The sequence below is a fragment of the Pipistrellus kuhlii genome, unplaced genomic scaffold, assembly GCF_014108245.1.
Source record: "Pipistrellus kuhlii isolate mPipKuh1 unplaced genomic scaffold, mPipKuh1.p scaffold_m20_p_2, whole genome shotgun sequence".
Lineage (NCBI taxonomy): Eukaryota > Metazoa > Chordata > Mammalia > Chiroptera > Vespertilionidae > Pipistrellus > Pipistrellus kuhlii.
Genome location: NW_023425515.1, coordinates 135956062 through 135970046, shown reverse-complemented (window position 1 = coordinate 135970046; position 13985 = coordinate 135956062). Strand labels below are relative to the sequence as shown.

The following is a 13985-nucleotide window of genomic DNA, read 5'->3' as shown; positions in this document are numbered from 1 at the left end:
CAGTATTTACTGCCCAAACCTATGTGATGGGAAGTGATAAAAGGGCAAACTTCCAGGTTGATGGTGACACCATTAACTAGAAATGAAATATGGGAGGTGACAGGGTTTGACACAGTCTTTGGTATATGAGGGGCCTTTGAGACCCACGGGGAAATATACAATTGGATATGCAAATCTGGGGCTGAAACTTGGCTGGAATCAAGAACCAGTGTGGAGAATGAGAAAGGAACTACATAATCTACACTGGCATTCAAGGACAGTTGCCAGAGAAAGAGCCAGAGAAAATATAGACGCGAACCAGAATAGCATGGGGCCCTGGAAGAAACCAAAAGAGGAAGAGTTTCACATCAATTGGGATGTTTTTGAAGATAAATGACAGAAAACTTAACTGAAATTGGTTTAAACTGTCAAGATTTATTGGCACATATAACTGGAAACACAAACCTCTGCTGGACCACCCCTAAGCCTGGGGTGAGGAATTCAGCTTACTATCAACAGTTAGCAGTTACATTGAGTGCCTACTATGTGCCAAGCATTGCTCATCAATAAACAAAACAGGCTAAAAGTTCCATCTCTGGGGCAGTACATACAAATGCTTCTTGGTATCTTTTTTTTTTCCTTTTCTTTTCTTTCTACTGCATTAAAATTTGCCATGCTTCAAATTGGGAAAACTATCAAGTGGAAAGAGATCAAGAGAGAAAGCTTCAGAACTTAAAAGATCAACTAAACACTTGCTGGAAATGTCACACCTTTTTGTAGGACTGTCTGTCTGGCACTCCTGTACTAAGTGATGATGCAAGGTAAAACAGGAGAGCAGTTCTGTATGGATACAAAACTCTAAAATCCAAAATTCCACCAAGGGTACATTTTAAAGTCATTGTGGATTTAAACTCATCAGTTTCCACCTATCAAACTGAGTTGCTAAGTTCATTCAAATATCTATAAAATAATCACATTTTTCAAATATCTCTGGTAGGGCTTTGTATCTCAATCAGGTGGCAACATGTTTTATGTATATGTAGGCCATGTCCAAACCTGCATTAGTTCATTCATATTTCAATTGTCTCTCCTTTCATTTGGAAATGATTTTAATGGCTAAAAGGCAGTGTCAATTTTCTCAGAATGCTGATTCCTTTTAGAATATTTTCCACAAAGCTCAATACGGCTATTTACACTTAAAACTTTAAAATGACCCAAAAATGCTTAAGTTCTTTTCTCAATTTTATCCTTATACAAAGGAATCCTTCACGCCTGATACAACTTCCTTATCCTAAAGGTGAGCAAACTACCAGAAATATCAAGTGATTTGATTCTCTAACAAGGAAGCAATTTGATTAGAGGATCTGTCTTATCTATATGGATTTTTCTAAGCTTTTCCCACTGGATTTTCACTAGCTAATCCAAGCAGCTCCTTACCTGAGAACCCACAAGGACACCTAAGCAAACATGTTCTCTGAAGGGATAAAGAATCCATTCTCTAATGTGGTGACAGATGTAGAAAATGCCAGGAAAGTCTACATTTCAACCAGGTATACTTTTGTGGAAGGTGAAGAAATCTATAAGCAAGTTCATCTTCCTTCCCACTGACTATCATTTTGAGAAGAAACCCAAGATACAAATGGCTGAAACTGTTCCAAAACATTTAGTCAACTTCCTTGTATCTTCCCTTCCCCCTCCCAAAAGAAAAGTAGCCTGGCCTATGTATCACAGATGCACAATTCTCAGAAGTTGCTCCATAATCTCACAAGTGTGGTTAAAATATTGGAACATACACCCCCTCCAAAAAGAATAGTATTTGTTTCCTCTCCATTCTGTTACATTTTAGAAAGGAGGATAAAAGCACCATTGGGGACTGCTGTAGTGAGCTTTTGTTCTGTCTTAATTGGTGTAAGTTGTGAAATGGGAATGGAACAAAATGTTTAAAAGATTTTCAGAGTGGCTTGCTGTTTTTTTGTGGTTTTTTTTGTGGGCATATGGTTTGCTTTCATTTTTTAATTTTATAGTATTTTAGCAACTTCTGAGTTATCTGTTTCACCAACACGTTTTCAGCCTATACACTGAGTGGCCAGATTATGATGATCTCTGAATGCATAATAATCTGGCCACTCAGTGCATATCCTATATAATGAAATATGCAAATTGTCCCCTGACCAGTTTGACCAACAGGCAGGCCGGCCAACTGCCCTGTCCCCCATGCACCAGGCCTCTAATACATACACACAAACACAAAACACACACACTCTCTGAGTGGCCAGATTACTATGTATTCAGAGATCATAATAATCTGGCCACTCAGTGTACATTTTGCCTCATTAATTATAATTCCATTTAATTTGGTGCCACAGTGGGTTATGCTTTACCAGTTGATGCCACCCCCCTCCAAATTATTCACAAAGACTTCAACCTTAAACAGTTTCTTGCTTTGCCAATTACCGTATTTTTTGGACCATAAGACGCTCCGGACCATAAGACGCACCAGTTTTTAGAGAAGGGAAATGAAGAAAAAAAGATTCTGAAACAAATAGTGTCCTAAAATATTTTATGTGCATTAAAATCCAACATCACAGTCATAAACACATGTAATCAACCCTGTAAAGTAAACAGCAGCATTTAGAACCATTTTAGAGCCGGGCAAGCACACAGAGACCACACAGAGCCGGGCAAATAAAAAAACTTTTTTTTTAAAGTATATGTGTAGGCTATATTTGGACCATAAGACGCAGGGACTTTTCCCCCCGACTTCTGGGGGAAAAAAAGTGTGTCTTATGGTCCGAAAAATACGGTACTTCAATTTTGGTATTCATACATTTGTAAACCTAAGGATAGGCAGCTGCAATTGTTTTTTTGTAAGTTTGAGACATACTAGAAATCATCGTACTGTTACATTCCTTGCTTATTCCAAAACCATGGCTGGTGTACTTTTAATGACACAAATTTTAATCTACTTGATCATGTTCCCAACTAAACAAATTTTATAGGTTTTTTTAAAGATTGGCTTCCAATATGGGGGGAAGCCATTGGACTTGGGGGTTTTTAAAACTAAAGTCTTATTTTTACACTATAAATGCAGCGTGTCCTGCAATTAATACTGCCTCTTAAAGGTAAGAATCATGGAGAGACTGATGCAGTGTATTTTTTCCTTTTATTATTCAAAATGTTACAAATAACAGCGCATACATTTTGGACCATATAAGTCAAATCAAAGATTACCTTCCTGACTACCATCTTGTTTTCTTGATCACTATATGCAGCATTTAAATAGGAGCTGGGTAGAGAAACCATGTAGAAGTAGGGTTGGCTGATAAATTATAAGATGCCCAGTTAAATTTGATTTTCGGGTAAACAAATTTTTAGTATAAATAGTTTTAAATATTACATATACTAAAGCATTAGTTATTGTTTATAAAATTCAAACTTAACTGTGTGTCCTCTATTTTTACTTTTGACATCTGGCAACTCTTTGTATTCAGCAAACTATAGCAGAGGAATCAATGAATTTTTACAGTAATAAGACATATATGATACGTGCAGTAATACAATCAGGTGAGGAGAGGATCTTCCTACCCACTACATAAGGGTACCTAGAAAAGATGCCGATCACAGTTCCTAAGTTTTCATTGGCAGATAGATGGTTTAGTGTGATGATTTTGGAGCTCAAGTGTCGTGCGTTAAATCCCAAATTCACTGTTCACTATCTGTGTAACCTTGGATGTTACTCTTTATTATCAAATAAGACTACTAATACCTGTTTTACTAGGCTGTCTGAGAATCACAGGTAATGTATGTACAAAGCACCTTGTACACAGGAGAAAATCCCTAAACGGTAATGCCTACTATTAATATCACATGGCAAAGAAGAGTATGTCACAAATATTCAAATGTTAATGTAATGCAGTAATAGTACTATTGAATACTTAATTTTATTTCCATGATCTATTTACACTGTACAAACACTGTTGAAAAGAACTCTACAAGTTCACAGTACATTACATTATATTTACTTTAAAAAATATATTCCTTTATAAAAGGTTCATAGGACATTGGCATGTCAACATCTGACAGAAATCTCAAAGCGTGTCACCAGTTCTGTGATAGCAAGAACGCTTCCAAGTGTTGTCAACTTCACAATCACAAGTCACCATTTGAGTTTTAAATACATAGAAGTTTTAAATAAAAAGTGAATTTTACAGTGGAAAGTTCCTGCTCAGCAATACTTATTAGGGTACTTACATGGAGATGACATTTCATATTTTACAATATCAACTTATCTGACCAAAAAACCATTTCATCAATAAGTTTCCCAGTCCAAAATTTGTCATTTGTTGTTTTCTACTTTTTCTTCTTTGTTGATTCTCCCGGTTCTACTTTTCGCTTTTTAGAAGTATGCTCATCTTTTTCATCATCTTTAAACAGGAAAGGAAGAGTTTCAATCAGTAATTTTTAAAAAGCATTTCAATTTCACTTATTTTGTAACAATACCATCAGCTTCAACTGTTTCTTTCAAAGTTTCCCCTCAAAAATCCAAAAATTAACTTTTAAAACTTTGATTTTAAAGTGCAAGTAAAAAAAGGGGATTTTGTTTCAATTATTATACAAAATTCGGCCTTTAGTGCTGGGCTATTCCCATGTATTCCACAGCATATGTTGTATTTAAATATATAATCTACACTTCATACAAATGGAACACACTATTTTCCACACACACACAATTTAACCATAACATTATTTAAGTGGCTATCAGATATTTTTTCCCTTCCAATCTGCTTTAACACCACCACCACCCCCAAACAAATAACTTATCTTATCCCTAGACTCCTTATATTTTGCAATTTAAAAAATCACAGGTTTCACTGTATTTTCAATTATGTCCTATGTAGTTAGTTCTACTCCCCTTACCCTCTCTATCCCATTCCTAGCAGGATGAGAATATTCCAATGGAAATAGAAAAATAGACATCTTTCCTCCTTCATATTGTGAAGAATTTGAGAGGGAGAATGGAGAAAGAACCTTACATTAAACTATGTCTTTATAACTTTTCTAATGTCTATAACTATAAAAATTAGTTTGACAATTAATATAAATGTCAAAATGAGAAGTGGACCATTTTTTCAACTTAAAATATCTAACTACAGAAACAAAAAACAAAAAAAAACCCCAAACAAAAAAAAACCCAACTACATGTTTCAATAAAACACAGGGTAGCAGAGAGCAGCTGCTAACTTCCCATTTCTCTGAACAAATGTGTGGCTTGATTTTAAGAACACTACATAGATGGAATAAATAACTTGTAAAAGATGATTTACACAATACAAACTTATTTTAAGTACATTACTGAAGTCATTGAACTTTTGACTTTATTTTCCCCATCAACAAAGATACTCAAAGTTCAAAACTATTACATGGCGGTCTAAAAACAATGTTGAGCCGAAACCGGTTTGGCTCAATGGATACATTGGCTTGGGGACTGAAAGGTCCCGGGCTCGATTCCGGTCAAGGGCATGTACCTTGGTTTCGGGCATATCCCTAGTAGGGGGTGTGCAAGAGGCAGCTGATCGATGACTCTCTCTCATCGATGTTTCTAACTCTATCTCTCTCCCTTCCTCTCTGTACAAAATCAATAATATATATATAAAAACTATGTTGAAGGGACCTTTATATTAAAAAATTTGGAAAACCAATGTTACCAGATCATACAACTATAGAGGAAATATAGTTAAAACCTTAAGTCTTCAATTTCCTTTTGCTAACTGTACCATACTCAAAATATTTCCTTTGTTGATATGTGCAATAATTAATATCAAGAACAGGTGATTCATCTTCATTCATCTTCAAACACGGCATGGAGATGTTATTCATACATTTTATAAAGCACTATGGATTTATGTAGATCATAAAAGACAATTCAGCTTAACAAATCATCCCAGGAATTTACAAACCAAAGTAAATTTTAATCAGTAGTTTATTATGTATACACAAAGATCCTTGCTCTACAAACCAAGGAAAATAATATGCAGCTCAAATAAACCAAGCCTATGGTTTTTAATTGGAGTTTAATTATCATCATGATTGACTTTAGAGATTATTTTCACTACAAATATAAAAATTAAAGTTACTTTGTAACTCTACTAGAAGAATCTGTTAACATATATTAAAAAGATTATCTTAAGACACTTTTGCTTTTAATCCACCACTTGTTACAAGTGCATTTACTGATTAACAACAAAAACACAAATTACTGAGCCTGGAAAAGTTCTTATCACTGATATGAACAGAAGAGCTACTGCCATCTAGTGACATAACAAGGCATTGCCTTAAAAACCAGAGCAGGAAAAAAACACCTCCAAAACACTGAAATGTTTCTTCATCAGCTTTACTACTTTGTGCCATATCCTACAGAGGCAATAATAAGAAAACAAGGTTTCTATTACGGAATTCCTGTCACCAGAAGTAAATAAGTTTAAATTATTAATACAAGCTAATTTTCTAAATTAAAAAAAGAAAGCATTAGCTACTTGAGCTGTTTTAATGATTAATAAAGCTACAATTCATTACCTAAGCGCCTTACAGATCTATATTTTACAACCACTAAATAAGAGGTGTTAATAAATAGCAAAATTCAATGACCAGTTTTGAACCTTCCCCAATTCCTCTTAAAATATCTGGAAAAAGTTAACTGGCAAAAAGGACAAAAGGGCTGAAACTGGTTTGGCTCAGTGGATAGAGCCTCAACCTTCGGAGTGAGGGGTCCCAGGTTCAATTCTGGTCAAGGGCATGTATCTTGGTTGTGGGCACATCCCCAATAGAGGGTGTGCAGGGGGCAGCTGATCGATGTTTCTCTCTCATCAATGTTTCTAGCTCTCTATCACTCTTCCTTCCTCTCTGTAAAAAAATCAATAAAATATATATTTTTTAAAAAAGGACAAAAAGGCAGAAAATGGGAAGAAAAGTAAGCACAATGTGATAATCTAAAAACTTAACACAGATATTTTATGAATTAAGAAGGTATTTATTATAAGAAGATAGATTTCAGGATTATCTTTTAATCTTGTGATCCAGCTTTAAACTGGTTGGGTGTGTTTGAGTCCTTTTGTTTTTTTATATTGCCAACATTCACTTTCTGATGGAGGACCATCATTATGACCAAAAGCTTAGAAAATAACTATGGCAATAGCAGTTTGCCACATATTTGGAATTCCTTCTATCTGAACTCAATGGGCAAGCTGGAGAAAAAGAAAATTCTTTCCACTTGTCCTGGATATATAATCCTCCCCTTTCCCACAGAGGAAAAAGGAGAGCACCTGTGTATGGCACCCCAGTTACACCATCAAGTGGCTTTGCTGCCATACTTCCTATGGAATATTGGGCATATTTCTTATGCACTCTAACTTGAAAACTATAAAAAGATGAAACTCCAGTTTAATAATTCATCCTTTCCACTTAAGGACCTGAATTTGTGAAGGAACCTACCTTGGAGCATGCCATTTTCTAGTTTTGTGGCTTTGGATATGTCACACAAGCTCACATTTTCACAAGGAGTTGTAAAAATTAAAGAGTATTTACACAAAAGTGGTATTATTAATTATATAAAATACTATATGAGGTATTTAAATGCCCCTTCATTTGGTGTCTTCAAAACGATGCATTTACTGACGATGCGCCTTGGTGATTTCTAATACACACTGGGAAATCAGTGAAAGAAATAAAAAAGCCAAGAATAAAAACTGAAGAACTACCAGTTACTCACTCTTGCTCTTAAAACAAACAAAACTCTGCATGGTTGTAAAAAGAGCTAATTGCTTTTGATTTATGGGAAGATGATCAGAAATCTGTTTAACAAAAAATGGTACATCTTTTTATTAAAATGATATTCCAAAATAAAACAGTAACTCAACAACTGTCCACTGAGTTCTTAGAATGTATACTACTGCAAACTTTGACACAAACACAAATAAAACCTGGACCTTGCTGTGTAAGGAACTCATTTTCATAAAGGAGACAGACAGTGAATATTAATCACATAAAAGGTGGTAAGTGCAATCAACAGCATTAGAATACACAGGTACAGATAATTAATTAGAGGGAGGTAATAATCTTGGGTTTTTTCGAGTTGGATTTTGAGGGATAAATGAGTTTACCAGCCAAAGCGGAAGAGAACAACAGTCCAGACTTTGGTGCAACATATACTGAAAGGCATGATAAAATAGCATGGTGCATTCAGGCTTGAATTTTAAGATCTTAAAGTGCCAGAAAGGGGCCAGGTGAAATGAGAGTGGAGAGAAAGGCAGAGTCCATCCCACAAAGCTTTGACTCTATGATGCTGGTGAAGGGTATTGGGCAGGTGAGTTATATAATCAGGTATGACTTTTAGAAAACTAACATTATTAGCTGCAGTGTGAAGGATGAAAATGGGTATTAAAAGTGTGGCGGCAGAGATTACTGTGGCTATTTATAGTCCAAGTAAGAGATGAAATTATGACATTATGACGAAGATAAGATGATGTGGTCATTACATTACTATTTTTAATTACTATATAGTATTAACTCGGGTAAGCTCATTTTGTCACACTAATTTTCGCTTTACTTTTAATTTTACTTTCATATAATATGAAGCCTTCACAACTGCAAACACAAGGAAAAAAAAATCCATGAATTAACTCTGCTGTTCTAATAATAAGCCGTCATCAATCCCATATACCACTGCCTGAGACAGCAGACACTTCACTCTATAGGCCTGAATAATTTATGCTCTTTCTCTAAAACAGGGCAAATACTACCGGCTGAGGTAGCAGCGCTTCGAAGGTGACTACATACCATCTTTAAAAAAAACAAAACAAAAAACACACACACACACAAAAGCTAAAACCGGTTTGGCTCAATGGATAGAGCATTGGCCAGCGGACTGAAAGGTCCCGGGTTCGATTCTGGTCAAGGGCATGTACCTTGGATGTGGGTACATCCCCAGTAGGGGGTGTGCAAGAGGCAGCTGATTGATGATTCTTTCTCATCGATGTTTCTAACTCTCTATCCCTCTCTCTTCCTCTCTGTAAAAAAATCAATTAAATATATTTAAAACAAACAAACAAACAAACCAAAACAAACCACACAGTAAAAACTATTCAAAGACTATCCTAATTAATTTGCTAACATGGCAGATTTCAATTTCATCAAGCATCCCAACCTTCTTGAACTCATCACAAGGAGCCTGCCTCTCCTTACCCGACTCCACCGTCTCCTCCCCTTCGGGCAGCAGCCGCGCCCTCCGCACGCTCTGCGGGGCGTCGTCGCCGTTGTCCTCGTAGATGTTGGACCACTTGATGGCCATGTCCAGCTCGGGCGGCGGCGGCTTCTTCTCGGCGGCGTAGGTCTCGGGCGGCGGCACGCAGTTGGACTTCCAGATTTTGAATTCCTTCGGCGGCTGTTGAGCAAACACACACGAGGCGCCGTGAGGATCCGAGGTTCCCCGCATCCGCGGGGCACATGCCCCTCCCTGCCGTTCGATTTGATTACTGTCCAGGTTGGTTGACTTTTTTTTTTTTTTAAAGTTTAAAGATAACATTTTTTTTTTTCCATCCAAATCACAATACCGTTACGTGACAAGCCAAAGGGTTTTCCCTATACGAAGAAAGCTAGTAACTTTTTAATTACCAAAGAAGAATCCAGTCCCAGACACTACGCCAAGGCTGACCCTTTCCGGAGGCGGCGGCCGACACTGTCTTGGAGGCAGCACCGCAGGCACTTCGGCGTCAGGGGGGAGGGGTCCCGGGGACCAGCTGCAGCGGGGCGGGGAGTCACCACCGTTAGTCCTGGCCCGCGGGAGGGGCACCGAGCGCGGAGGTTTGGGGGCTCCTCACAAGCGGGCGGGGCGGCGGGGGCGGGGCGCGGGCTCCCGGGGCGGGAGGGGGCGGGGCGCGGCATCCCCGGGGGTGACTGCGGGTGGGGGGCAGACTTCCGGTCCGGGTGGGGGGGGGGCGGCTCGGGAGGGCGGAGGCCGGGGGCCGAGACCCAGAGCCGGGGTCGGGGAAGCCTCACCTCCTCGGGCGCCTTGACGACGTGCCGCTCCCAGTCGATCTGCTTGTTGAGCGGGTTGTAGAGGAAGGCCGGCCGAGTCACGCTGCGGAACAGCTCGTCCGGGCCCGGCAGCTTCTTGTTCGCACAGCCGCCCGCCGACTGCGCCGGGTCCGGGGCCCCGCGCCGCGCCTCCTCCGGCTCGCTGCTGTCCTCCTCGTCCGAGGAGCCCGAGCTGCTGCTCCCGTACGCGGCGAAGTAGCTCAGGGGGTCCTTCTCCTCCGCGGCCATGACGGCGACGCTCGGCGACCCAGGCCTCCGACGGAAGACGGAAGCTGTCACAGGCCCCGCCTCCGAGGCCCCGCCCCCTGTCTCGTCGGTAATCGCGGGGAGTGGTGCTCCCCCTGGCGGCCGCGCCGCGCCATTGCTCCCGGCTGAAGAGGCCGCGCATGCTCCCCAGCAGGGGCTTGCTTCGCCCATTCTTGTCGGAGGTGCACTGAGAGGAGGCAGGCCCTGGGTCGGTGGTCCCAGCCAAGCTTCCAGCGCTCAGTAGGTATTCATTAAAGGTACAGAAGAGCTAAGAATTTTGTCATTTTACTGCCACTTCCCTTTAGGTCTTGCCTAGAGAAAACTACTATTTCTTTCTGATCCTGCTGCATCTTCTCTTCAAAAGAGAGATAAAAACTATGAACAGTAACAAATACTTATCTATCAACAATTGAGTCTAAAAATCAGAATAAACGATCGAGAAATTTAATGAACAAGATAAACTGGTGAACCAAGTAGAATCAGAGGCATGGAAACATGGAACAAACTGAGGAATCTCAGAGGCAAAAGGGGGAGGGCAAAGAGAAGGGGGGAGGGCAGAGGAGGAGGGGATAGGGGGTAGGGGGTGGGATTAACCGAAGATCTTACGTAGACACAGACAGTATGGTGGAGAAGGCCTGGGGCGTGGTGGGAACCCGGTGAAGGGGTGTCATGGGGGGGGGGGTGTAAAAAGAGGGGACATCTGTAATACTCTCAACAATAAAGACTTAAAAAAAAAAAACAAAAAGAAAAAAAAAACACTCAGTGTGCTTTCCTCGGTCATCATGGAAGTGACACAGGGAGTCCTCTCCTGGTTGACCCCATTCCAATGCACTCTGAACACCCTCTCTGATGAAACTCCTTTTGGATTGCACCACACACACACACCAGAGTCCACCAAACTCTCTGGTTTCTCCTTGTCATTCTTCTTCCATTCCTGCATCACTCTGTATGGCTCTTAAAGGTTGGTGTTTCCCAACATACAGGTGTCCAAAAAAGTATACACACATTAACAGCTGATAGTTCAATTTTGAAAATAAAATGTATTTTAATAAAAACTATAATTAGCTGAAACTGGTTTGGCTCAGTGGTAAAGCATCGGTCTGCGGACTAAAAGGTCCCTGGTTCGATTTCGGTCAAGGGCATGTACGTTGGTTGCGGGCACATCCCCAGTGTTTCTCTCTCATCGACGTTTCTGGCTCTCTATCTCTCTCCCTTCCTCTCTGTAAAAAAATCAATAAAATATATTAAAAAAAAAACTATAATTATTTCATGTGTGTGCCTACTTTTTTGGGACACCCTATCTTCTACCATCTTTCAGCAGTATTCACATTTTTCTACTGCCCATCCCTTTTTATGGCATTGTGCTTATGACCTTGTGCTTATGACTCCCAAATCTGGGCCTCTGACCCCAATCTTACCTTCCAAGCTCTACACCAAACTTCTACCTGGCTCTTAAACTTGCCATATGGATTTCCTGCTGGGGCTCAAACACCCACTTATAGGACAAATAACTTGTCTTTCCATATAACTTTCTTTTGCATTTGTGTTTCCTCTTAATAAATGACATAATCATGTGCCTCATCACCAGGGAAACTAAAAATCCTTGCCCTGGCCAGTGTGGTTCAATTATTTGGGCATTGTCCTATGCACCAAGAGGTTGCTGGTTCGATTCCCAGCCAGGGCACATGCCCTGATCCCCAATAAAGGGCATGCATGACCGATGTTTCTCTCTCCCTTTTCCTTCCTCTCTCTAAAAATCAATTATATACATACTTTTTTTTTTTTTTAATCTTTGACTCCTTCTAGTGAACTAAGAGGGAATTGTACCCAAGTGAAAGTGATAAAGTTGGTGTTATGTAAACATTCACAGACTCCACTTAAGGATGTCTGCTCACTTACACAGTTCCCTCATCTCTGGGGGCAGAGAATATGTCTCTTAGTCACCCCTCTTTCACAGTCCTATAGCACAAGCCTGAGCTCTTTGAGGGGAGGAGTTGATTATGCTTTGTTCACTTATACATTTCTATTGTAGTATCAGCTCAGTGCCTGCCACTAAATAAGTAGATGATCAATAAATACCATGGATTATAACTTAGGAGGGTGTATGTATGGATAATGTTCCTCAGATTTTTCCATCCAAGTACGTATGGTGATAGGAAAAAAGATGGCCCCAAAGTGCAAAGTTTGGGAGACCATCCTCACTCTGACACCAGTTGCAAGCTTGCAGACCCCCCAAACCAACCTCAGGTTTGATAATTTGGTAGAAGGCCTCACAGAACTCACCAAAAGCTGTTTTACTCATGCCTATATTTTATTATAGCAAAAGGATGCAGATTAAAATCAGTCAGGGGAAGAGGTACATGGGGCAGAGTCCCAGAGACTTCTACATGCAGAGCTGCCATTTGGCTTCTTCCAGTGGAACTGTAGACAGTGATAACTTCTTGAAGCAAATATAAGTGACCAGGTGCATGGAGCATTGCCAATCAGGGAGGATCACCTGAGCATTGCTGTTCAGAGTTTCACTGGGGCTAGCTCATGTACATAGTTGATTCTCACGTGGCTGACCTCATCCTCCAACCCTTCCAGAGGTCAAGCTGATACAATGTAGCCCCCAAACCCTATAAGCATAACATTTTTTGGGGGGGAAACATAATATAGTATCTTGGAAATGTATGCAAATATTATTCATTAGTTCCTAATGTGTGTCTCTTTTATTGTAATATGCAAAATGTTTAAAAATACTTACTGTTGAGTAAAACTGACACTCTTAAGATAACCACATTTATCTTGTGGCTTTTAAAACGGTTCCACTGTTTCGATTCTAGTCAGGGCATGTACCTTGGTTGCGGGCACATCCCCAGTAAGGGGTGTGCAGGAGGCAGCTGATCGATGTTTCTCTCTCATCGATGTTTCTAACCCTCCCCCTTCCTCTCTGTAAAAAATCAATAAAATGTATATTTTTAAAATATATTTTAAAATGTATATTTTTAAAATATATTTTAAAATGTATATTTTTAAAATATATTTTAAAATGTATATTTTTAAAATATATTTTAAAATGTATATTTTTAAAATATATTTTAAAATGTATATTTTTAAAATATATTTTATTGATTTTTTTACAGAGAGGAAGAGAGGGTTAGAAACATCGATGAGAGAGAAACATTGATCAGCTGCCTCCTGCACACCCCTTACTGGGGATGTGCCCGCAACCAAGGTACATGCCCTTGACTGGAATTGAACCCGGGACCCTTCAGTCCGCAGGCTGACGCTCTATCCACTGAGCCAAACCAGTTTCGGCATACATTTTAAAATGTATATTTTTAAAATAATAATAATAAAAAAACCCGTCCCACTGTTGAGTGTCTCTGCGGTTGGGGTACCCAGTTTGAGTCACATAAGTCCCTATTATCAAAGTTGCCAATAGTTTCCATGTAACCAAATCCAAGAGCCACTTCTTGACCTTTTAACAAGATAGGCCGCCTTCTTCTTCTTCCTCCTCCTCTTCCTCTTCTTCTTCTAGGGAAGTAATTCATTTTTTAAAAATAAAACTTTTTTGTTCAGATTATTACAATTGTTCCTCTTTTTCTCCCATAGCTCCCCTCCACCCGGTTCCCACCCCATCCTCTGCCCTTACCCCTCCCCCACTATCCCCATCCTTAGGAGTATGA

At 39.7% G+C, this 13985-nt stretch overlaps 1 protein-coding gene across 1 annotated transcript; it reads right to left on the bottom strand.

Annotated features, from left to right (window-relative positions):
- Nucleotides 1-3125: 3125 nt before the first annotated feature.
- CUNH1orf52 (chromosome unknown C1orf52 homolog) lies at nt 3126-10358 on the bottom strand. Its single transcript, XM_036444613.2, has 3 exons — nt 10030-10358; nt 9217-9415; nt 3126-4403 (listed from the first exon to the last, which is right to left on the bottom strand). The coding sequence occupies exons 1-3, from the start codon at nt 10294-10296 to the stop codon at nt 4330-4332; spliced, it is 540 nt and encodes a 179-aa protein (XP_036300506.1). The 5' UTR covers nt 10297-10358; the 3' UTR covers nt 3126-4329.
- Between the last annotated feature and the right edge of the window lie 3627 nt (nt 10359-13985).